The sequence below is a fragment of the Ambystoma mexicanum genome, chromosome 11 (genome assembly GCF_040938575.1).
Source record: "Ambystoma mexicanum isolate Mex_15411 chromosome 11, UKY_AmexF1_1, whole genome shotgun sequence".
Lineage (NCBI taxonomy): Eukaryota > Metazoa > Chordata > Amphibia > Caudata > Ambystomatidae > Ambystoma > Ambystoma mexicanum.
The window spans coordinates 1,002,779,985-1,002,804,258 of record NC_090934.1 but is presented as its reverse complement, the minus strand read 5'-3'; the positions used below and the strand labels follow the sequence as shown (position 1 = coordinate 1,002,804,258).

The 24,274-nt window shown below is 48.2% G+C and overlaps 1 protein-coding gene across 2 annotated transcripts in view; it reads right to left on the bottom strand.

The window, feature by feature from the left end:
* Nucleotides 1–24,274, bottom strand: part of CTDSPL2 (CTD small phosphatase like 2) — an 896,843-nt gene that overhangs the window by 138,420 nt on the left and 734,149 nt on the right. For both annotated transcript variants that reach the window (XM_069624195.1, XM_069624196.1), the window contains one exon: nucleotides 14,819–14,945. In XM_069624195.1, the coding sequence (XP_069480296.1) occupies nucleotides 14,819–14,945 (127 nt within the window). The remainder of the gene's footprint in view (nucleotides 1–14,818; nucleotides 14,946–24,274) is intronic.

The window sequence follows — 24,274 nt, the reverse complement described above, 5'->3', positions numbered from 1 at the left end:
GAGCGTGTAAAAACCTTGCCACGGCACACGTGGAGTCGGCCGATTTCAGGGCCATGCTCCCAGCAGAAAATACCTTCCGGGCCCAACCGTCAAAGAGCTTGTCGTCCCTATCTGGAGGGATGATGGGGTACGCCGCCTGCCTCGAGGTGGCCGTAGCCACCTGAACCACCAAGCTCTCGGGAGTGGGGCGAGTAGATAAATAGCTGGGGTCACTAACAGAATGGCAGTATTTCTTGGTTAAAGACTTAACAGCCGGAAAAGATTCCGGGGACGGCCAAGCAGCTGCCACCCTTTTCTGCAAGGTCAGATGAAATGGCAAAACATGGTCAGAGGACGGACCTTGATCCAAGATGTCCGTCAGATCATCCTGCATGAAGTCTTCAGGAGGACTAGACCAGTCCAGATACTCGCGACACGAGTCTCCTATAAGACGACTCTGCATGAGCCCTAGGCTCAAGTCTACCTTCCAGGGAAGTGTCCAGCCCACTTGCATCATGGAGGGTCTGGTCTGCCTTAACTCCTCCAACTGACTCACCAGAAAAAAATTGGATCATCATCAAGATCACCAGGTTCCTCAACCTCAGATCTTTCCACCTCTTCAAAAATATCACCCAGAGGCCCTACCTATCTGGAGCTTCCCCTTACGCAAGGCCTTGGCAGTCACCAACTACCATTTTGAACAGTCGGTGTTGTGGTGCCTGGGCGAGTCGCACAAACAAATGCGGTGGGGGTCAGTCAGCGACATCTTAGACTTGCAGTCCCGCTAGGTCTTGAAGCCAGACCGCGGAGTCAGAGGGGTCAATGAGAAAGACCTATTGAATGAAGAAAACACGAGGCGCGCCAAGTCTCACAAAGTTAACACGTTCACGGAAAAAACGGAACCGAGGCTATGTGCGTCAAGCGTCCCATTTATAACATCCTGTGACGTTGTCCTTGAGGGACATGGACCCAACGCCATTGACGCAGGACGCCCTCTGTCGAAAAAGTTTGCGAAGTGCACAGCTGTGGACATTACATGTCAAAGATGTGGAATGCGTTACAGGACACAGTCCATTTGAATCCAATATTCGAGAAAAGATCTACCCTTTTCGGAAAACACGTTCTGTACGAGTCCCCCGTTATGAGCCAGTCGTCGAGATAAGGGTACATTGGAATGGACTGTGCGCAGGTGAGCTACCACTAGTATCTTTGTAAATACCCTTGGAGCTGAGGCAATGCTGAAAGGGACTACCTTGAACTTCTAGTGAGAGTCCTCCATCTTGAACCGGAGGTACTTTCTGTGCACTGGCAACATTGAAATATGAAAGTATGCATCTTTCATATCCAATGAAGACCTGCAATTCCCTGTTGAAGCGGTGGGATTACTTCCTGAAGAGTTGCCATCCTGAACTTTTAAGGTTTGACATACTTGTGCACAGGACGCAGTTCTAAAAAACAGGGCACAAGTTTAGATCCTTTTTGGGTACAACGAAGTTGAATACCCTTGCTCACCTGAAGATGAAGCGCAACCTATCGGACCCTTTTCTAGAAGGGCCTGGTCCTCTTCTAGCAGGATCTGTAGATGCTCTGCCGACAGTTTTGTGCTCTTGGGTTAACAGTAGTGGGGTGGTTGTAGGATTTCTATGCAGTACCCGTCGACGACTGTCTTGAGTACCCACTGATTCGAGGTGATACCCTGCATGCGTGGATTAAAGATGTTAAACGCCCCCCCAACTGGGGAGACATGAGAGGGGACCTGTACTGCCGAGTCATTTGATGCCATGATTAGGGAGCCTCTGGCTGCACTGTCTCCCTCTACCCATCCAGCGTCAATCCCACTGTTGGGTGGACTGGGAGCCGCAGGAAGTACATTGACTGGAAAACCAAGGGGCTCCTCCTGTGCTGTAGTGCCCCTGCAAGGAGCGGGGAAAGGTTTGCCTGCGAAAGGACCAGAAGGTGTTAGAGGGACCTTGTTGGACTAAGGGTTTGGCTGAGATCTGATTTCATGATTTTAAAGTTGTGTGCTCTTGCTTAGCAGTTTCTAAGGCCTCATCAAACGCCTTAATGAAGAGAGCAGCCTTTCACAGGCTTATTGACGAGGGAAGCCGGAGTCTCTGGCTTAAATCCTGAGTTTTTTAGCCATGCATGGCACTTTAGCAGAGTTCCTTGTGTGAGAATTCGTCTCACCGTCTCCGCCGAACCCAGCGTGTTCTTGGAGAGGTTTTGAGTCTACCAATGCCTGTCAGCAACCACTGTTAAGAGTGGGGTGTGAGTGGGTTCTGGGATGTTCTGAAGGACGTCCTGCAGATGTCCCCATTGGGCATCGTGATAGCTTGCAAGGAGCATGGTGTTATTGGCGATCTGATTACAGAATGCTGCAGAGGCAGTGATCCGTTTGCCCAAAGCGTAAAGCTTTTTACAATCCTTGTCTGGAGAAGACTGACGAGGATAGTGGCACCCAGGCCCTTTTCTCTGGTGTTTGTAACAACCATTGAGTCCAGGTCTCAGATATACAAAGGGTCAGGATGTCGGGCGGAACATCATCTCCACTCGAGGGTTGACTGGCTGAGCGAGCAAGGGTGTAAGCAAGGAGGGAGCCAGGCGTTTCTTTACAGAGTTTAGGAGGTGAATTGCCTGACTGACCAGGACCTTTTTCTTAAGGCTATCTTCCACAAAACCTGTATCGGGTACAGCCTCCTGGGTGACCATCTTGTAGTGGCCGGCAGCCTTCTGGAGGAGGTAGTTGAAAATTATTTTGTCATCAATGGGCGACGAATCCCAGGGTTGAACAACAGGAGGAGTGTCCGAGAAAATGTCAGGGTCATGGCTTGGGGTAGTGTGTGTGCCACATGCCCTGGTCATCAGTGGGGACCCAGTCTGGGTCTTGAGAGACAGGGTCTTGTGATGCCCGATCTGGGTCAGGGACACATGTCTTCGGCAGGGTCATCCTGGTTGTCAAGGAACACATCCAGAGGATGTTTGAGTGGGCGTTTAGATGGGGATGCAAACTGCACCAAGAGAAAGGAGCCTTGGGGAGCTAGAGGTATAGGACAAGTGTCCACAGTCCTAGGTTTTGAGAATATCAGACTGATATGGAAAGTTGATAAACTGAGACACCTTCTCTATACAGGCCTCAAATTCCTCCCTAGCCCACTAAGAGGGACTGGACTCTTCAGGGTGAGGGATGGGTGGAGCAGCTGGGGCAAGGTCCTGCTGCAAGGTCAAAGATAGAGGGGGAGAGGCTGCAGAATACCCCTCGGGTAAAGGGGAGACATATTTAGGGTCAGAACAGTGATAACTGGCATTAGAAAGCTACTCCCGGTAACGTTTTGGATGGGTGGGCCCGTTTCAACTTTTCTTGACGTTACCACACAGAGGGCTGAAGATTTATGGGTAATATCCACAAGTTGAATTCTTAACGCCTTGTGCAGCCTGCGATGGCGGGTATGCAGAGGGCCCTGAAACACTAGGTTCAGCAAGCCTTTCCCGCCCATCCCCCGCAGGTTTGACAGGCCTGCAGGCGTCAATGGCTCGCTACCCGTTTGTGTAGTAGTAGTATGGTGCATGTCCTTGTTGCTATGGTGAGATTCTCTCTCCCCCCCCCCCATTTACTCCCCCAATTACACGTCCGGTGGCAGGCTCGTCAGGGACGGACATGTGGGAACCTGTAGGTTCCACTATTAAGTTTACGACTTCCGAATCGGAGTCGCGGCTGCTGACAAGACTCCTCGTCCAAGGCGGCTTTGCCGGTAGGGGAGTGACATAAGCCACCCACTGCTTGCTGCGCCGGTCTTAAGGTTTTAGGCAGAAAAATTGTACATGCCTTGCAACGCCACTCATCGTGGTCACGAGGGAGGCACTGACTGCACTATAAGCATCTTTTTAGGGGAATTTGCCGTTGCAAGACAGGCAAACTTAAAGGGTGTTCCCTCCATAACAGAGAAACTGCAGCCAGACTGAAGGAAAAAGAAGGGGCGGGGCAAAGAAGAGGCATTCTCAAGAATAAGTCAGTAAAATAGGACCCCCACTCTCTACCGTGAGGCTGGGATGGAGGGCCAAGGCCGAGAAGAAATCAGTCGCCGGTGGCTGTACTGTCAGCTAGACAGGATATCTCGTCGATAGAATGGCGAGCCATCGAGGAAACTTGGCGAGAAGCGCTTAAGCAAGACAAAGCAATCAGGCAATCGGCTAGCTAGGAGGAAAAAACAATCTGGTGGGACCTCCACGCTTGAAGGATTGTGGGTACACGACAAGTCATGTTGGGGATAGTTTTAGTCATGTCCATGCTGATGTCCCTTTTCGATCTTCGAAAGAAGAATGCAATACTCCGATACCACATGGTCGTTGGACTATATGTACAGCATGCAATTCTAGGCAGATTAACAAGCATCACAAATAGATTTTATATTTAAATGTTATATAACATTGATTATTTTTGACCTTACCTGTCCAAGTACAATCATTGTTTATTTCAATGTGCGGCCTCATTGTGGACCCCTGACCACTCATCCCTCAGGGACTTAGCCTTGACCACTTTCCACACGTACCATGACTGGTTTGGCTAAACTCTGAGTTCCCCTGTTAACTATAACTACAGTGGCCTCCTAAAATTTGCCCACTGGGCCAGATTTCAGAAATCCATTTTAATGCTTACTCTTGCCAATGCCTCCTGACCCCCCCCTTCCACTCCTCCTGACCCCCACACCCCTGCCTCAGATTATCCCAGATGTCGATGTGGCTCATCTGGGGGCTCGAGCTTCCACCCTTGGTTCTGGTGAGAGGTGCCTAGGAGTTTATGTATCTTCCGGTCGGGTGAAACTGCAAGATGCAATCGCTGTTGGCAAAGAAATGCAGCATCGAAAGATGTAGGCCTACTAAAGACACTTCACGGGATGAGGAAAGAGGTCAAGGCATGGGCTACAGGTGACAAGTGTCCCTAATGTCAGTCACATCAGCTGCTTCAGGACAGGTTGCCTTTAAGTTAGGAAGCTGGAATTTAGGAAGAAGGCAACTTGTGGCACAAGTTGGCGATCACCAAAGATCCAGACTTGAACGTGGAACGCAACGCTTCTGCTGAGGTAGCCCACAAGAGCTGGTCAGTCCACCGGGTAGTCCAGGGACACTTCCCAAGCCCCTGAAGGGCTGGATCCTTGATGAGTCAGACTAGTTGGTCCAAGGGCTGAGGCACTGCTCAAGGTCTTTGGAGATCAGGCTGAGGAGCCGGGCTTCACTGTGTTAGACACGGGAAGGGGTGCTGGGCCACTTGAGTAGTCTTCTTCAGTTATCAACAGTCTGCTCTGTTCTCAAGCAAGGGTCTGGCATGGATTCACATGCTCATGAATATTCCCCGTCAGGCTGGGAATGCTCTGTAAAAGAAAAAACTGTTTCAGTTTCGTTTCTGAACTGTCTTTCGCCTATAAACCAATTACTGAGCTCTGGGTCATACTGCTCCCAGCCAATTACTGCCATCTACCTAAGCCCCTCCCCGGGCAGCCATCTTCAGATTTGGTAGCACGTAAAGTGGCAGTAAGACCAAGAGACGAGCCGCAGAGGGGTCGGCGGGAGGGTTTGCATATGAATCCATGCCAGACCCACGCTGGAGAATAGATACTTGTTCCTTCTCCAGCATGGGGTCTGGCATTGATTAACACGTTTATGAATAAAGAACACATAGTAGTACACATGCCCAACCACAGGAGGTGGCAAGGCTCAACAGAAGCAATCTTACCTCCTCACCAGGCACACCTTCAAGAGAACAGGTTGTGGTGCACTGCTTGGCTAACTATGGAATAATCCCTAGAATACCTAACGAGGTAGAATCTCGTGAAGGTGTGCATCGACCTCCACGAAGCAGCCCTGCAGATGTCCAGCAGGGGCACACCAGACAAGAACGCCATCGTGGCAGCGATCGCTCTGGTAGAATGGGCTCTCGGACGGCTAGGCAACAATCTATTTGCTAACTAATGACAATGGGTGGTGCAGCCGGAGAGCCACCTGGAAATGGAAACCTTTGACAGGTTCATGATTCACAGGACCAAAGTTCATAAAAAGCTGAGAGGTTTTCAGAAAACTCTGTGCGGGCCACATAAAACTTCAGCGCTCGCGACACATCTAGCGAGTGCAAAGCCCTTTCAGTCGGCGACAAAGGCATCAGGAAAAACACAGGCAACACCAAGGTTTCCTTGAGGTGAAAATCAGATGGAACCTTGGGCATGAAGGAGGGATGAGTCTGCAGCAGCAACCTTGGTCATGGAAAGTGAAATAAGGTGGCATGCAGGACAGAGCCTGGATCTCATCCACTTCTTGCAGAGGTGATGGCCAACAAGAAAGCGGTTTTCCACGATAGAAACTTTAGCGCAGCTGTATGCATAGGTTTGAATGGAGCCCCCATGAGTCTAGTCAGCACTACGTTGAGTTCCCACGCCGCGGCCAGAGCCTTAACTGGCGCGAGCGGAACAGTCCGTTGATGAATTCCTTGACTAGACAGTGCAATCACGAAGGTCGTTCTGGACCCAGATGCACGATGGAGGTGTGAGCCAGCCCCGAATTAGCCAAAGACAGTAAATACGTAAGTGCCTGAGGGGCAGTGACCCTCAGAGTATTGATCTAATGCGATTGCTGGACAACATTTCTGTCGCAAAACACTTCTATTTGTGTCCGTAGCACTTCAAAGTCGATGAGGCCCTGGCCTTGGAGAGTACCTCCCGGCAGTCTGCCATAAGCTTGTAACCACCAAACTAATGCTACAGGAGCCAGTCCTTCAGGTTCAGCGATCCCGGATGGTGTTACAGAATTGCACCTCCTGTCCTGGCAAAGAGATCCGAGACCACTGGCAGCTTGACTGGCGGTGATGTTGACATGCTGAGAAGGTCCGGGTACCAGATCTGTCTCGGCCACGCTGGTGCCATAAGGATCATCCTGCTCCGGTATCGTCTTAGTTGACAGATGACTCGAAGTAACAGTAGTAACCGAGGGAACACGTACAGAAACAGGCCTTCCCAAGGGTAGGCAAATGTGTCCTGCATGCTTCCCAGCTGGCAGAACATGCTGGCGAATCTCTGGCACTTGGCGTTCATCGCTGTCGCAAACAGGTCAATATGGGGATTGCCCGAAGAGAGTAGCTCCCTGCTGAGAGACGATGACTGTTTACTCCTGCCAGGTGCAACCGAATGAGCAACATCCCCTGAGCAATGGCCCAGTGCCACAAGTCCTGTGCCTCTTAAGAGAGCACTGAGGTGCTGGTGCACCCGTTTCTGGATGTAAAACATCGTGGTGGCATGGTCTGTGAAGGCCCTCACCACTCTGCCCTTGAGGGACGGTAGAAACGTCGAGAGCACAAAACACTGCCAGTTGTTCCAGTACGCTGATGTGTAGCGTCTTCTCCAGTAGCCAGAGGCCTCTGGAGTGAAGACGCCTGGTGTGGGCTCCCCACCCTTCCAGGGAAGGATCTGTCGTAACCGTCTACTAATATGGGGGCCTTTGAAAGTCCATGCCTCTGGCAATGTTGGAGCACATGCCCCCACCACCTTATCGGACGACGGAACGCCTCATCGACTGCAGTCTTGTCCTGAAAACATCCGGATACCTGTACCCAAGGGCATCGAGGAACTCCTGAAGCTGACTCATCCACAGTCTGCAGAGCCGAACCAGGTATATGCACAACGGCATCATGCCGAGCAGCGACTTGATGGCCCGCACTGTGACGATCTTCAGTGCAAACAGCCGCTGCACCTTGCCCAGGGTGGCCGATATCCAGTCTTCTGACAGAGCCACTAAGCAAGTTGAGTCTAGATCCCAGGAACAGAGCGTCTTGCGATGGAGTCAAGCGGGACTTCACTTAATTCACTGAGCACCCCAGGTTCATCAGCAGTTGGACGGTCCTCGCCGTGTGATCGATGGCGATATCGGACCTGTCCCGGATGAGCCAGTGGTCCAGATACGGGTATGTGTGGATCCTCTGCAGTCGCAGATGGGCCGCCACCGGAGCCAGTAAACTCCATAGGCAGCATCTTTACAAATGTGACACAAGGCTCCTTCACTGCAGTGGCACATGGAAGTCTTGGATTTCCCCAACGTTTAAATACCTTCTCTTGGTGAAACTACTGTTTCTAAGAGCAGTGAAGTGAAATTGATCTTACTTACATTTTGTATCTTTCAAGACCCAGCACACACTACCTTACTATAGGGTGCTGGAGGGGTTACTTAGTATCCCCTTTGTCTAGTTTCTCATGTAACATTTTTATGTGACCCTTTCTACAGTTAAAGGCTGGTGGCAGTAGTTTACTTTTTCCCACCATTGTGTGTTTCTACCGCGGGCTACAAATGCAGCTGCAGTAAAGCACCCATGGGTGCCCATTTCGTCAAAATGGCCCTGGCTGTGTTTTTTCACCATTTCTTGTTGAAAAGGTCCTTCTTGAGATTTACTCTGTGCACCAAACCAGGTTTGGTCCCTTTGGTAGTTTTGTCTTTGGCGAGATTCAGTGAAGCCCACCTCTGGCTCCAGCATGTCTGGCAGGGGCAGGAAGTGGGGGAGATGCCCGAAACTCCCAGTGCTTAATCCCCTTGGTTACAGCAATGGACCCAAAGGTGATTGGCTGGCTGTCCTTGGAGGACAGCCACCCTGCTGTGTGATTGACAGCTAGTCTGCGAATGGGAGAAAGCTGCATAAAAGTGGAGGCTTTTAGCTTGGAAGGCAGACTCGACCACTAGGCAAAGGAACCCGAAGAAGAAATTGGAAGAGACCCCTGCTGCAACTCCTGGACCATTGGTTTGCCCAGTGAAGCCCTGCCACAGTGCTGAAGCTCAGAATTCGCCTCAACTAGAGAAGCCCTGCAAAGGATGACTTCTCCACTTGGGTTGGTGGGACCAATCGAGGCCAAGACAAACTGATCTGGAAATTCTCTCGGAGCTGGCTGTACTTCTTGACTAACCTTCTGTACCTTCGCCGACAACACTGCAGACGCACAAGGCTTCTCCATGGATGGCTCTTTGTGCACTCTTCCTGCCACTAGAAAGCTCATCATGCTGCCTAGCCCTCCAACGATAGGTGGTTCGCTGGGCTGGACGACCATGCCCGAGTGAGGCATGATTGCATACCGAAACAGAGGCCCCACTGGTGTACTCTAGCAACCATCAGTGACGATCCCGGAGGGTCTTGTTTGAAAAGAATAGGCAGATACTACAATCCCGTATTGTTGAAAAAACAAGATCTATATAATTTTATCAAATAATGGATGTAGAGAGATTTTTGAGGACTCCCAAAACAAATGTGCGGTAACAAATGCTGAAGATGGCCAACAGAGTAGGCACCAAGGGATATGTTCCTATTGGCTGTGGGCAGTAGGACCCAAAAGTGACTACTAGAGCACAAAAGTGAATGAAGTTTAAACTGCTTTGTTAACAATGATTCCCTGCCAAACAACCAAGGGTGGTTTGGGGGTGGGGGGTGGTGGGGAGGGAATATTCACAGCTGGTGAATCGATGAAAGATCCAATGCTGGAGAATATTCGTAGACAAAGTGGCGCAGGTTGTGGAGCTAGTCTGAACGGGTCAAGCAGTTCAATTGGTCACAAGTGAGTGACAGTATGAGAGGAGGTACAGGTTCAGACTTCAAATGTGGCCTGGACCACACACCCTGTAGAAAATTCCTGCTGGGACATCAAAAATCAAATGTGTGCATCACAATGTCTTCTGAAGGAATGCTGTAAGACTACAACACAACAAGAGTTGTATGGTTTTAGCGTGAAAATGGCTTGCTTTCATTTCTATGAGGACACAAGCTGCAGTTATGAAGTCCTTTAGCTGAATGCATTGATGACAGAACAATGGAAGAAGCGGTCTAAGACATTACCAGTCGAATGGCTGTCGACAGAGTGGTTACTGTACATTTCAGTGTGGACATTGACAAGGTGGTCGACGGGGCAGCCACGGAAGGTTTTGGCTGTTGCAGAGTTTTTTATTGCACCTTTCCCTCCATTGAATCCTAGGGCACCCGGTCCTTTTGATTATTTTAAGCTATGTCCTGACTTTCTGGAGGTCAATAAACCAGTCAGCTTTACTTCCCTTGCCTGTTTTGCTCATTCTTCTGGGGAAGCGGACTAGTCCAAGACTGTCAGTACTGAGAGACTGTCTCCCTCCATGAATTCTGGAATGTTTACAATTGCAACCATCACTTTACAGTGAAGTGCTGTTAGGATACTTTGTATCCTTATAACTTTATGTAAAGACGTTCTGGTTACTTTGACAATGTGTCTAAGACAAGCTGGTGGTAGCCCTGTAATCATTAGAATTGTAGTGTTATTCTACTCATGCAGTTTTGTTCCCCCACAGTCCAGGGGTCAAAACGCCAACAAGGGGCTTCTTGCCATCAGGATAGAGGAGCAGGGTTTCACTTAGACACCAATGAGTCCCTTCTGGTATAGGCTTCAGGTCATCAGCGGGCTGCTTTTCACAGAAATCTTGTTCAAACCATGTTCTAATTAATCTTTTTATGAGATTGAGGCGGGCAGCAAGCCCATGCCCGCCAATGGTCCGGATCGGCCCCATTCAAACAGCCAGGGGTTGTCCAATCCTAGAGAATCAAAGGTCATCACATCTGCCCATCAACACTTTCAGGCACCAGAGCATGTCGATTGGGACTAGACAGTCCCAGCCCTTCCTCTGGCTCTCGCACACCACCGTTAGCCAGGGAAAGCCACAGCACTTCCAGGGAAAGGGTTTTCCATGTAAGGCATTGCCTGACCTGAGAAGGGAGGAAGAAGTTCAAAGAACAATATGGCCAAAGATTCTTGTGGCACGGTCATCTTGGGGTGCTACCTACCATTAATAGCAATTCATGGTAATGGCAAAAGTGAACAAGTAAAATAAAAGGTATCAGGTTATGTAAAGATTCATTTTGCACCCAAAAACTCTGTACATTGATTTGAATAGTATGTTCAATTCTTCCACTTCTGCCTCCTTTAACGAATATCATATGTATGCAGCACATCTTGAACTCCTTCGTAATTACTATAGAAGATGTATATCATCGTCCTGCATTTGCAAAAAAGAAGCTTGGAGGAGCACAATAGAAGGTATATCAACATACCACATGTACAAAGAGTATGGTGCTTTTCTCAAACAACGCATTCCCCGATTTGACCATGTGGTTTTATTTCCATGCAACCATACCCGACAATCTTACATTAGGTATTGATTGAATTTATACCATACTAGAGAAAGAACTGCAAACTGGACCAAAAAATGTGAACCCAAGTTAACAAAATGCGTTTTTCCCTTTTTGTAAAGAGCTGATTGAGTCCATGAAACATCTCATCCTTGAATGCCCATATTTCAAAACAATAAGGACCAATCGGCTCTCGAAATTTGTGAACATTGATTTTGAAGATTGCATGCAATTTCTCTGGGTACGCATGATGCAAGGCACACACAAACCTTTGATATTTCAATTGGTCAATCTGTGTAAGCATATTGAAAAAGAATTGCTGAAATTTTAAGAATTAGAGGGTATAAAGTGTTTGACACAATATCCTCTATTTTGAACCTGTCTATAGGATGACGTAAAGTGATATGTTGTAAATGTAAATATTTAAATTTTTGTATTCTGTTTTGTAAAGGTTCTACAATTTTTTTTTTTGTTATTGAACCAAATACAAATAAAAAAATAAAAAAAAATTAAAAGGTAAAAATATCACGGCTGTCACCAGCTTGGCTTAAGCACACATGAAAAGTACCCAAAAAGCCATTATATTAAAATATTAGCATACAAAGTATCCCAATTGCAATTTACCTTTGTTACGCTCACCTGGTATCCACGGAGACACCCTTATGCCCTGGTTGACGGATTCACCCTGGACCCTTCCAGATTCCGGATGGCGCCTTCTATGGAGGTCAGGCCTGAAAGCACAGGAGGACTGGATTTAGGAACAGATTTCGTTTCCTCCCCCCTGCATTCGATCTGATGGCCCACTCCTCACCTTGTGGTGATGTCTTGCATGCTCTCCGTCCTGCCTTCTGTGCAGGGGCGCGTTGTTTTCTGCAGGATTGAGCGACCGAGTTAACTTCACTGGTGCTAACCCATTCAAGTGTTAAGGAGGTAAGTCTTGTTATAGCAGTCTTACAATGCCCTTGCTTTCCTTTCTTGCGATTAATGTCTTTTCCTTATTTGTTCCCCCTTTGGTGCAGAGGTTTGGTGGATGCGCAGCTTGGATCGGGCTCCTACCAGGATGATGCACACAGAAGCGTATGATGGATGGTAGGTTAAGCGCGAAGTGCGGCGCGGTAATGTCTTTTGCTAACCTGTATTCTTTATTCCTTTTCAGGTCGCGATGGTCTTTCTGGGCGTGTGAAGATTTCTGGAGCGGAGCCGGCCAAGAAATGCCCAGCCAGGTGAGGCTCTCGTGATTACTGCCGTAAATGCCGTGAGTGACCTGTTTTAACGTTGTCCTTCTTTCTCTCTCCCTCCAGGTGCTTCGTTCCGGTGCGTGCGTGCTGTCCCGATGATGCTGCCGACTGGATGGAAGGCCGCGAGCAGTAGGAAGACGGATAATCGACGGATGGAAAGTTGCAGGTAAGCAGAGACTGCTAATGATGTTCTTTTGTCTCCTCTGCAGGTCCGCTGTTCAAGGATCGCCGGATTCTGGTCTCTGGACAAGATGAGCGTCACGCTGCTGGCTGCAATATAACGCGAAGCACGTTCTGTAACTTAGGTGTGGTTTAAATAGCCCTCTACTAAAGTAGTCCAGGCTACCACACCCAAAACACTGCATCGCACAGTCTGGTTCTAGGAACTAGGCTGTGTGGGTGCCTCCATGTTGGCTGCAGGCCTCCAGTGAAAAAGTAGTCCCTTCAAAACAGTGTTCCAATCTGAACTTGAGCCTGGCGCCAAAGGCTCCAGGACTGACTCCAGGAGAGTCCATGAGGATAGTGCAAGGCCCTTGGGGCCCCAAGTTAACCTTGAGTCAACACCCTACCTGGCATGTGACCATGCCAGTCGGGCTTTGGGTCACGGGTCGTGACAACCTTTCAATGATGTGTGAAATTGTAAAATTCCAAGAATTCATAAAGAGACCAAGTAAGTCTCTCCATATGGTAGTCTTAGGGACTAGCAGGTTTTCCCCCTACGAATGAGAAAACTGGCAAGGAAAGTAAAGCAGAAGGCTTTACAGACTTCTGAAGAGCAAGGACAGGGTTCGAAACAAGCAAAAGGACTGCGGTCCCATACAAATCTATGGAGGGAACAGTGCAAAAAAGTAAATCATTCCAAACATCCAGGTTCAACACAAGTCAAATTAGCTGGGTGCTCAGTTAATGCCAATGGAAGAAAGGTTGGAGTCGCAGGGCAGGGATGCTGTGGAAAAAAATGAAAGGATTGAACTTGCTGTTGGGGAATGTTCTCAATCACTGAACAGGTCTCTTGAATTAGACGTCCCAGCACCCCAAACTAATTAAGCACCCTCCTCGACAAAGCGCTGCAGAAGATAAAGATCTCACAGGTGGTCACGACACACACTCTAGAGACTATGCATGCAAATCTGACAATGAATTGCTTTTATCACACGAAACAGAATGAGAATTCTAGCATCAAAGGAATTAGTAAAAATGAAAATAAAGGGGTGGTGCAGGTAAAAATAGACTTGAATGCTTAAAAAGCACCTGGTCGTGCCAAACAGTTGACTGGTGGTTGGGGCATGAGGTGGGGCTGTGCTCTGCATGCATAACATCTGCATGGTACACTTGGCCATTTTTTATGCTGAAGAAAATGGAAAACCACATGCAGGGGCAAAAGGGGGTGTGATTTACAAGTACGTTTGAGTTATGCATCAACCTTATCTTCTATTATTTTGTCCAAAAGCTTCCCTTGTGGAAGCCATAACCCATGTGTGAATATTTATTCCATTTATTTTACTGTCGGTCCCATGTACTGCACTGCCCCCCCCCCCCTCCGCACTTTTCCCCTGCGCGATCTCAGCGTCACCTGGGCTAGTACGATAGTTGTCTGTCTTCCCTCTGTCACACCTCCCTTGCCTCGTCGCGCCTTGTAACAATTGTGTATAGGTGCGTTATAAATGCCATATCATATCTAGAGATGCCAATTAAAATCTAAGCAGGGCAAAGGCAGTGCATCCTCCGATAGACTATTAGACATAAGTGCTCCTACCCTGGTAGGTGGAGTCCAAATGCCACTTGGTTGTACACTGCATCCTGGAATGCAATAAAGTAGTTTGTTTCTCCTCTTAAGGAGTACACATGCAAGCAGCATCTATTGTCTTTCACCATGTCTCATTGGATCTCTTGCTAGGCAACCATAAGGCTATTTGAGGTAACAGAACTTCTGCGCATGCAAGCTCTAGCTCTGATGTGCATTTTGGCCAGGCTCCGGAGTCACTTTCTTCCAGTAATCAGATTTGATAATTAAAATTCATGCATTTCAATAATCACAATAGTGTCGCATAGATATTCTAGTAATACAAAATATGAACTGTACTAACATGCTGGTGGTGGTCCGTAACCTCTTAACTTGGTTATAGATAGAATAAACAACTTCTGAAACCTGTGACCACTTCAAGGTAGGGTAGAGCTTGAGTGGTGTGCATGGTCCCAGAAGGCACCCTAATACAACCCCGACCCCCAAATCTAATTTGATCGTTGCTAGGCAAGAGCTGCTTTGTTCCACAAGCCCACCGCTAGCACATTTGCAGGCGTGTGAAGGTCGGTGACCAGGAAAGCCTAAGAACATAGTAAAAGCAGAAGACACTATATTTAATGACTTGTACTAATTAAGTCACAAATGCATTCACTCCTTAATAGACAACCTAGTAGTTCTCCATGTGGAGCTTACCTGGTATGCAAAGGCTTGCGGTGAGTTATCAATGATGATTGTTTTTGAAAGATCTCTTCCCAAAATATTTAAATCTTTGATGTAGTTTCCTTGTACGCATACACAATGCTCACGGAAAAGTCTGTGTCTAAGCATGACAAAAAGATAAGTCAGATAATCAGAAAAAGGTGCGTTATAGAAATTGCAGGCTAATGGGAATGTGCCATGAACACAAAATGCACTAAGGGAGAAAAAGCAAAATATTCTACAGCACAGAAGATGCAGCATCAAGAGGATCCATAGTACCCACAAGCAGCTTCCAGAATTTATGGCTTGGCGTGCACCATATGTGGTGAGCATTAGGGTTTTAACTGTCTTCAAGTACCATGGTCAGCCCAGCACAAATGTGAACCTGATTCAGTGGGCAGATGAAACAAAGCATGCAGGCTAAGCCACTGTTTAGTAATCGCTGAGAATATAACATCTGAGCCAATACATGGCTTGGAGCTATAAGGCATCAGGAATAACAAAATGTTACTTGCCTGCAACAGTTCCACAGAATACATTCACAAGCTTGCTACAATATCCCCAGCATCGGATGAGAGAATCTCTGAACACTTAAGTGAATGCTGGTATTAAGTGACTAGAAGCTATGAAATCTAGGTACTCAGTAATTTGGAAGATTAAAAAAGGCACAAATAATTTGCATTTGCGTTTTGGGTGTAGGGTAGCATATCAAAGACCTCACTGTAAAGTATTTGTTAATATAAAAGGTCACAAATGGCCTCAATACACCAACTCGCCGATGTTCAAGGGAGTTCAAATGGATTTTCAGAGTCAGTCACGTGGACAGATTGATAGGCCACCCTATTCTGAAACACAGGGACACACTAATGTCTAGCCAAACAATTTGGGTGGTAGTGTACCTGAACAGCAAGGCTTAAACTGAGAATGGGGTGTGAGTGGTGATGGGTTCAGTTAAGTAGACACAGAGCACACTTATTAAAAGTTAGGCAGAATTTATAATAGTTATTTATTCTGGGGGTGTTGCTGATCGGTGGCGCAAGATGGCCGCGCTCTAGAGGAGCTCCGCAGCAATCGTTGACAAGGACGCGGTATGTGCGGAGTTTGGATGCACAAAAAGTTGCAGAAATGGGGGGAACTGAAGCGAACACAGCAGGATCCAGAAGAACCTAGCCGCAAGCGCCAGAGCGCTGTTGAACCCTAGCCGCACCAAGGAATCCACACCGGAGCTGCAACCCGGGCTAAAGCCAGCCAAAAATGTTTTCCCAACTGACATGGGCAACCGGGTTGTGGAGACTGAAGGCACAGCAGCGCAACCTTTAGACAAGGTGGTCAGTGTGACTCCCCGCGGCCCGCATTATGAGACCCTGTCTGCCAGCTGACTCCTTGCAACCGCCCACCCCAACATCGCTATGGCCCTCAGCTCCCCCCCACCCTGGAAGGCAACATAACAGCTGAGGACTTGCCGTCGCGGTGAACATCACCCCGCAGCAGCCTGGCTCCCGGCGGAGCATACGTTGGCAGACTCTGCCGCTTGTCGCTGCGACCTCCGGCCCCCTCAGCCTCCTCCCCAAACCCCATCACAGCAGCCAACACCTCCGCACACCATCTGGGGCAGGGGATCGTAGCCGGAGAGGGAGGCGAGCCCAACTTAACATCGCTACGGCCCCCGCTCCCCCCACCCCGGAAGGCAACATAGCAGCTGAGGGGGACTCTCCAACGCGGTGTACATCGCTCCGCAGCAGCCCGGCTCCCGGCGGAGCAGATGTTGGCAAACTTCGCCGCTCATTGCTGCAAGCCTCGGCCCCCTCCCCCCCGACCGCTCACCGGCAGCCAGCACCACCGCACACGATCTGGGGTGGGGGGGCCGTGGCCAGAGAGGAAGGCAGACCTGGGCTATAGAGAAAGAGAACCACCACTGCCAGAGCCCACGTGGTCCCGGGAGACAGACAGGAGCAGTGGAGTCAATGGACCGGCCTACAAGTAAGAAGGAAAGGGGGGGGGGGGGGGCGGCTCAGGCAGAGCGCATAACCGACAGTTAACAGCGGATAAGCGCAGTCGAAGACAACCAGACAGCGACCGAGAATCAGCTGGATGGGGTCATCAGGGAGGTTCAGAGGCTAGGGGAGAAGATTGTTGACCAAGAAAATCGGTCTCGCCGGAACAATCTACCGATGGTGGGTCTTCCGAAAATGCAGAGGAGGCGACTCTGGAATCATTCATCCAAGACTTCTTACGCAATGTCCTCAAAATAGAAAATCCCCAGGAGCTCATCATAGAGCGAGTGCACAGGGCCCCAATTCCAAAACCACTCCCAGGACAACACCCGAGGCCCATAACCATGCACCTCCTCAACTTCCAGCACAAAATGCTGATTAAGGCATACAGGGCGGCGAGCCCAGTCGAATTAGGCGCTAGCGACATCCGCATCTTTAATGACTATTCCGTTGAAGTATCAAAGAAAAGGGAGTTCAACCTGATTTTCGAAGCCCTGAAAGCCCAGGACATACACCATCTGAAATTCCCAGCGACGTGGTGTGTCCAACATGGAAAGCAATGGCATAGCTTCGATGACCCAGAAGCAGCATGGCGCTTCCTGCAACAGCGCGATATAATCACCTCCGCCTATGTGCGACCCACATCTGATATACAACACCCAGAACAACGTTTCCACCCCGGCCAAGACGTACCCCATTTCAGTGGGAAATGGCGGAAGAAAAAAAAATGGCCGACATCCAAAGGGATAGGAGCCCAGGCGCTGAAAGCTCCAGACACAGAGGCCGTACTGGCAGGGATAAAGCAACAAAGAAGCATATGTACAGCAATACTCGCCTGTGCCTCAGCATGGGCGGGTCTTGCACACACGTTTAACTCCTGGATTCATGCAGTAGGCGCGCCTAACCCCTTTTTTCTCTTCATTTCTGACAAAACCAGTCAACTCAACTTTCAATCAGATGACGATGCTCCTGATCGCCGGTGACAAGAGCAACCGGGAAAGGAGCATCAGGCGGACACACATCACCCGAAAGCAGGTGTGGTGATAGGGGATGGGGAACCGGGTGACACCACCACCCCCCCTCGGCCCAATTGCCGGGCACTAATGCATGTTGGGGGGTGGAGGGGGGCTGAGAGGCTAGCTCCCCCCAACGTTTAAAACAAACAGTTAGAGTTAGGGTTATTACGGGCACATGTTGGAGTCCTTCTAAGGAAGGGTTGCAAGTACACAGGCGAAGGCACAGATGTCTGGCCCCGAAGGTTGGCACGATCATCACAATCCAGTGGCTGTTGCAACAAGTGAATGCTAACATGCTTACACATGCACTCATACAATGGACGTGGCCCTCACAATCAATTTAGTAAAACATAATATCCAAGGCCTTGGCCATCCCATCAAACGCAAAAGAATGCTATACTGCATGCAAGATGCTCAGGGGGACATCATTTTCCTCCAGGATACACACTTGGAGACCATAGAATCTGGGAAACTATAGCGTGGCTGGGTGGGGACCGCATTTCACTCTCAGCAGCATGGTAAACGAGGGGTATCCATACTAATCAATAAAAGGATTCCATTCCAGACGAAATTCACCCTTGCAGATAAAGGGAGATATAGTCTAGAACAAGGTCTGATAAATCAACAGTCACTTCTCAACATATATGATCCCCCCCCCCCGCACCAGGTGCCCCTTCCTTCTCCTGTACGTTTGCGTCTTGCGCACAGTATTTGAGCAACATCTTACTCATCGTTGGGGACCTCAACATGACCCTAGATCAGACGCTGAACCAACAAGGCAATACACCAGGCTGCTCTAACACACTAAAGAATCGGGCAGCGCATCAATCATTAATGCAAGACCTGCGACTAATCGACATTTGGCGCATAATGCATGGACAAAAACAAGACTTCACATTCTACTCGCACCCTCACGACAGCTACTCCCGACTAGACTATTGGCTGATACCCGCAAACTTTATATACCTAGTTGCCGACTGTGACATACTCCCTTCCACCCTCTCGGATATGTCCCGGTCCATCTACGGATTAACCTCCCGGAGTAGCACGCAAACCCACCTCTTGGAGATTAAACCGGAGGATGCTTCCAATACCCCGACCTGGTGGGACTAGTGGAGGATTCAGAGCGCTTCTGGGAGGAGAACAAACTAGCAATATACAACCCATAGATGCTGGGACTCAATTCAAGGTCTTTATGCGGGGACAATGCATTTCACGTTGGTCGCACAAATATGGGGGGAGGAAATTAAGCGTCTGATGACCGAATTGGCTGTGGTTCAGATAGCGCATAAGAAGGCTAGTAACAAACTGCTCCTACCACAATTGAATAGGCTATGCAAAAAAAAAAACCAAAAAAAAACAGCCAATTGACGGCCGACAGTGCCCAACAATCATACACAAGCTGGTCCCAAACATACTATTTGGAAAACGACAAACCCCTTAGGCTTATGGCCCTGGCCCTGAAACAAAGGCAGGGGGCGCAAATGATGGTCTCTATCAAAAATAAAGGGGAGATCCTGGCGGGGACGACCATATTAACGCACGATTCGCAGAATTCTACAAAGAATTGTATACTGCAGCAGATGCCTCTACAACCCAAGGGATCGATAAATTTCTCAACTGCATACAGATCCCCAAAATCCCCCTGGAACACAAGGCCGCCCCCAGAGGCTCAAATCATGGCCGCAGAAATCTCAAACGCTATAATCGCACTATCTGCGGGGAAATTGGCTGGACCCGATGGGTTCCCAATTGACTTATATAAATCGCTCGAAGAGGGGATAGCACCATGGCTGGAAGAAGTATTTAAAGAAGCAGCAGCATGCGGTAGACTACCCCAAGCCGTGCTCGGCGCAAATATAGTATTCCACAAGGCGGGAAGGGATCCGGAGCACTGTGGCTCCTACAGGCCCATCTTGCTAATAAACGCCGACACTAAAATCCTAGCTAAATGTCTCGCCAAACACATCAAAATCAGCCTACCGAGCATTATACACAAAGACCAAACTGGTTTCATCCAGAACAGGCACTCTGACGTCAGAAGGCTTTTACATATGGTAGCGGGGGACAGAGAACCTGATGATCTCATACTTGCAATCAACGCCGAAAAGGCTTTTGACAAGGTCCAATGGGAATTTATATTCAAAGTTCTCCCAAGATAGGGCTTACCCCCATACCTAGTCGTGTTAATTAAATTGCTCAACAGGAACCCCACAGCAGACATAGTAAGCAACGGCATCACCTCCCCAGCTTTTGAACTCCAGTGAGGCACACGCCAAGGATGCACGCTCTCGCCGCTGTTGTACACCCTATCCATCGAACCAATAGCGATAAAGCTACGGACAGACAAGGGATGGTCGGGGCATCATACAGGGGGTGGGGGGGGCATCGTGTGTCCCTCTACGCCGATGACATGCTCCTCTATGTCAGCAATGGCCCCACAGCTCCCCCGCACATTAGGGCACTCCAACTGCAGACATGACCAATGGCAGGGTACATTATAAACTGGTCTAAGTCCAAGGTCATGTCACTGCGACCTGACATCCTGTGGGACCCGGGCAGAGTAGCCCCATTCCACCTCCAAACACACCACAAAGTATCTGGGCATTAACATCAGCGCCTCATTTGAAAACAGATCTAGATTACCCGCAGGAGATAGCTGATATATGCCAAGACCTTAAAAGATGGGACAATTTAAACCTTTCACTCACCGGGCGCATTAAGGCCCTGAAGATTAACTCGTTCCCCAAGCCCAGTATGTTGCCATGATGATCCCTACCAGCCCTACATCAGCATCCATGAAAGTCCTAGATAAGGCAATTTCCAAGTTTATATGGAAGGGGAAGAAAGCCAGAATTTGCTCATCGATCCAGCAGGCCTCTGAGGCAAACGGGGGCCTGGCGGCACCCTCGCTCAAGGCTCATCAGCAAGCGGCACAGTTGTGCTGGCTCAAACGATGGCTGAATGCAGCTGACGATTCCAGCTGGAGGGCAATGGAAATTGCCCTTATGCAACCCCTCAATCCGATTGAGATCATGGCCGCCACTCTAGACATGCTCCCGAGCAATATTAAGAAACACCCCATACTCGGACCAACATTAGCCCAGTGGCACAAGCTTAGATCAGCGCAAGGGATCCAAACGAAGCACGTACCCCCATGGCCCAGCATCAGGGCAACATTACACTTCGGCACGAAACACAAAATACACCGAAATCAGGACCACCTCTGGGACCACACTAGAATCATGGACATATGCGAAGGGGGGGAAGAGAAGGGCACTGCTGGCGTTCAAAGACGCACGCGCATTACTTGGTCTGAACAAAGGCGACTGGTTAACATATCATTCAATCTGCGCCGCGATGCGATACTACGACATGGGGCCATACTGCACCCACCCACAGTTCCGGCCCCCTGCAAGACAGTGATGGGGTAACACATCGGCACCCACCCACACCTCCGCACATTCTAATGACGGCCCCGCAGAATCTTGATCGTATCCACACACTTGCACGCATCCGGTCAGAGGATCCAAGTACTCTTATCGAAGAAGCAGACCTCAGGCAATACTTCGCTGACATACCTCTTGTCTCAAACCAGAGAACCATGGAGGTCCAATACAAAATACTACAGAGACTGTATCGCACTCCCACCATACTTCACCAGGTGGGGATAACTTGCACAGACGAATGCTGGCGGGGATGTGGAGCCGCAGGCACTTTCAGACATAGTATGGCACTGTCCTAGGATCATCCCATACTAGAGGGAAGTCCACAAACTACTAAACGACATTGCAGGGGCCACAGCTGAAATTACTCCTGAAGTGATGCTCCTTGGAGCCGAAGCCGACGGACTGCATGAAGAGGGGCTCCCACGCAAACTTAGGAACATAATTCTGTTCTCGTCACGCAAGCTTCTTGTCATTCATTGGAAGGCAAAAACTCCCCCGCCCCCGGCAGCACGAAAAGCACTTTTAGACAAAACTTGCTGAATGGAAACGGCTGCCCTGTTGCGACATCAGTCTCCCAACCCCACAAGAGCTCAGAAATTCAGAGAACTGATCCATACATCTAGCGAAATGAAAGGCTAATGAGGGAAACACCAGCAATTTGGGAAGGCATGGCTTATGAAGGACACACGCAACCACTATGAACACCATCATTCTGCGGCTCCACTCCACACCACGGACAACTTGCCTGCCAGCGCCATATGGAAGCAACTCAGTTTAGGGGGTAGGGGGGTTAGTTGTTGGGGAAATAGTTTATGAGCCTGTTGAGACTGAGCATGGAGAGATCAACCTGGAGGGAGGGTGGGCGAAGGAGACCTCAGAAAAGGTCAAGGTGCAAAAATTGATGGACTCTACCTATCCCGAACTAGAAACGTGTCTGAAGTTCTTTTCTCATAACTATGCATGCATCTGTATTTGATTTTAAGCGACCGTTATTCTAAAGCTAATAAAAAGATGTTACAAAAAAAGTTATTTATTCTTAGCAATGAAAAACACCACCTAAGTAACACTAAACATTCACTACCATTATATAAACATTCAACTAGGTGTGCTGCGTTAAGAGCTCCAACACTTCATTTAAAAAATACAGTTCAAAGCAGTTTCCAGAATACTGTAACTTTAGTAGAAGAAAAGTAAATACAAATTAGAACCAGGTAAGTAGCCAATAGAAAACCAATAGGCTGAAAAGGGAGTTAGAAACACCATACAAAGCCTTATAAATAAGGTACTATTCTAAAGGAATCCTTCTCTAGATGGAAAAGTGGCATATTACAATATACGCCTTTTCAGGAGGCAAAGGGTGTCTTTAGAATGTTAATTGAGTATTAACTTGAGCCTATAAGTAACTTGTAACTTTTCCTAAATACAATAAGAACACAAGGACAGTTCATTACAGACCTTCTTCCCAATCCAACCGTTTTAGGGGAAACCCAGGGGAGGACACCTGACCAGAAACACTGTTCAAGGCTAGGCAAGGGAGATAGTGCTAGGACTTTACGTGCATATAACCTTATGAAGACAAGAGGGCAAAACAGATCAGTTTACTCACAGCCTGTACTCCAATTAACTCAGGTCTCACCGTACGTGGGCTTTCTAGATTTGTGCCTTGGTTACTCGAATGCTGGACACCCATAATTACCTATGTATAGCTGGGAGCTGACACGTTTATATGTCTAAGTCTGTGGAAGGTACCTTGGTTATTTTACTAAGCTCACCAGGTCACTAAAGGTCAAGCAGACAACCAAGGGCAATTAGACAAAATAGATTAGCCATAGAAACTGCAAAGTGCAAACAGTTTGTCCAGAAGTCAATCCATACAAGGCAAAATCCTTTGAAATCAATTACCTTAAGCTCGAATTCAGAGGTTTGAACATGTACATTTTCACTGCTGCCAACCACCAATGGGTGGCAAAGCACCAACAGCCTGGACACTGGATTATGTAGCCTATCCTGCTCCAAGCACTAGAGTGGCTGCAAAGCAGCAATAGCGCTAGGCAAGCATCTACAATTGCAAATAAAAATAGCCTTTAGTCAGCAAAGCAAACAATGCATTTGAGCTATCAAGCATACTCTCTGCTATAGAAAATGGTGTATATTTTGCCTCAGTGCAAAAGCACATTCTTGGTAGAAAGATATAATTTCCCCTTCCCTCTCCTAATTAAGGAAGAAGACAGAAGGGTAAGAGTAATCAAAGTAAATCCAATCACATGATAAACAGCCTAGTGAGCGCATCTTTCCAGCAAAAAAAACGTTGAGGGAGAGGACCCTACTTTAGTATAGTTTGACTAAAATACAGTTTTTTTTCTACCATGAAAGGAGAACGGATGAGGCACAATGGCTCAAAATCCCATCCGAAAGTCTGACAAAGCTTTTCAGTTGAAATTTGTTGTAAGTGAAAATTGAGAGAACGCAGATACAATGCAAATATCAACACATTCTTGTTCATGAATTCAGTGACAAACAGCATAGTTTCGATTTCATTCCACTATAGATATGACCACCCAAAACCATAAGGCAAACTAAGCTGTACACTTCTAGAACGGGCATGTTTACTTTATTGAATGTGCTTTAACTCCTATGTTGTTAATTCTTCAGCCAACAATGCAAACTGGAACCAAAGTAAACCCTTGTGTCATACATCCAAGTGATGCTACTACCCACTGAAAAACATTCTTGCTCCATTTGCAAAGACCTTACTTCACCTGAGCAAAATATAATTGACTTATGTCTCATAAGCAGTCCAAAGGAGGAAGTGATGGATAAACCACATCCCTTTAATTGGGGATTAGCAATCAGGGGTGTCGCATGTGAAAGTCAAGAAATCTGCAGGAATATCCTTATTACTTGCCCATTCATATTGGTCCATAAACTAATTCAAGGTAGTATGGGGGTGAAGGAGGCCAAAACGAACAAAGGGACCAAACCTGGTTTGGT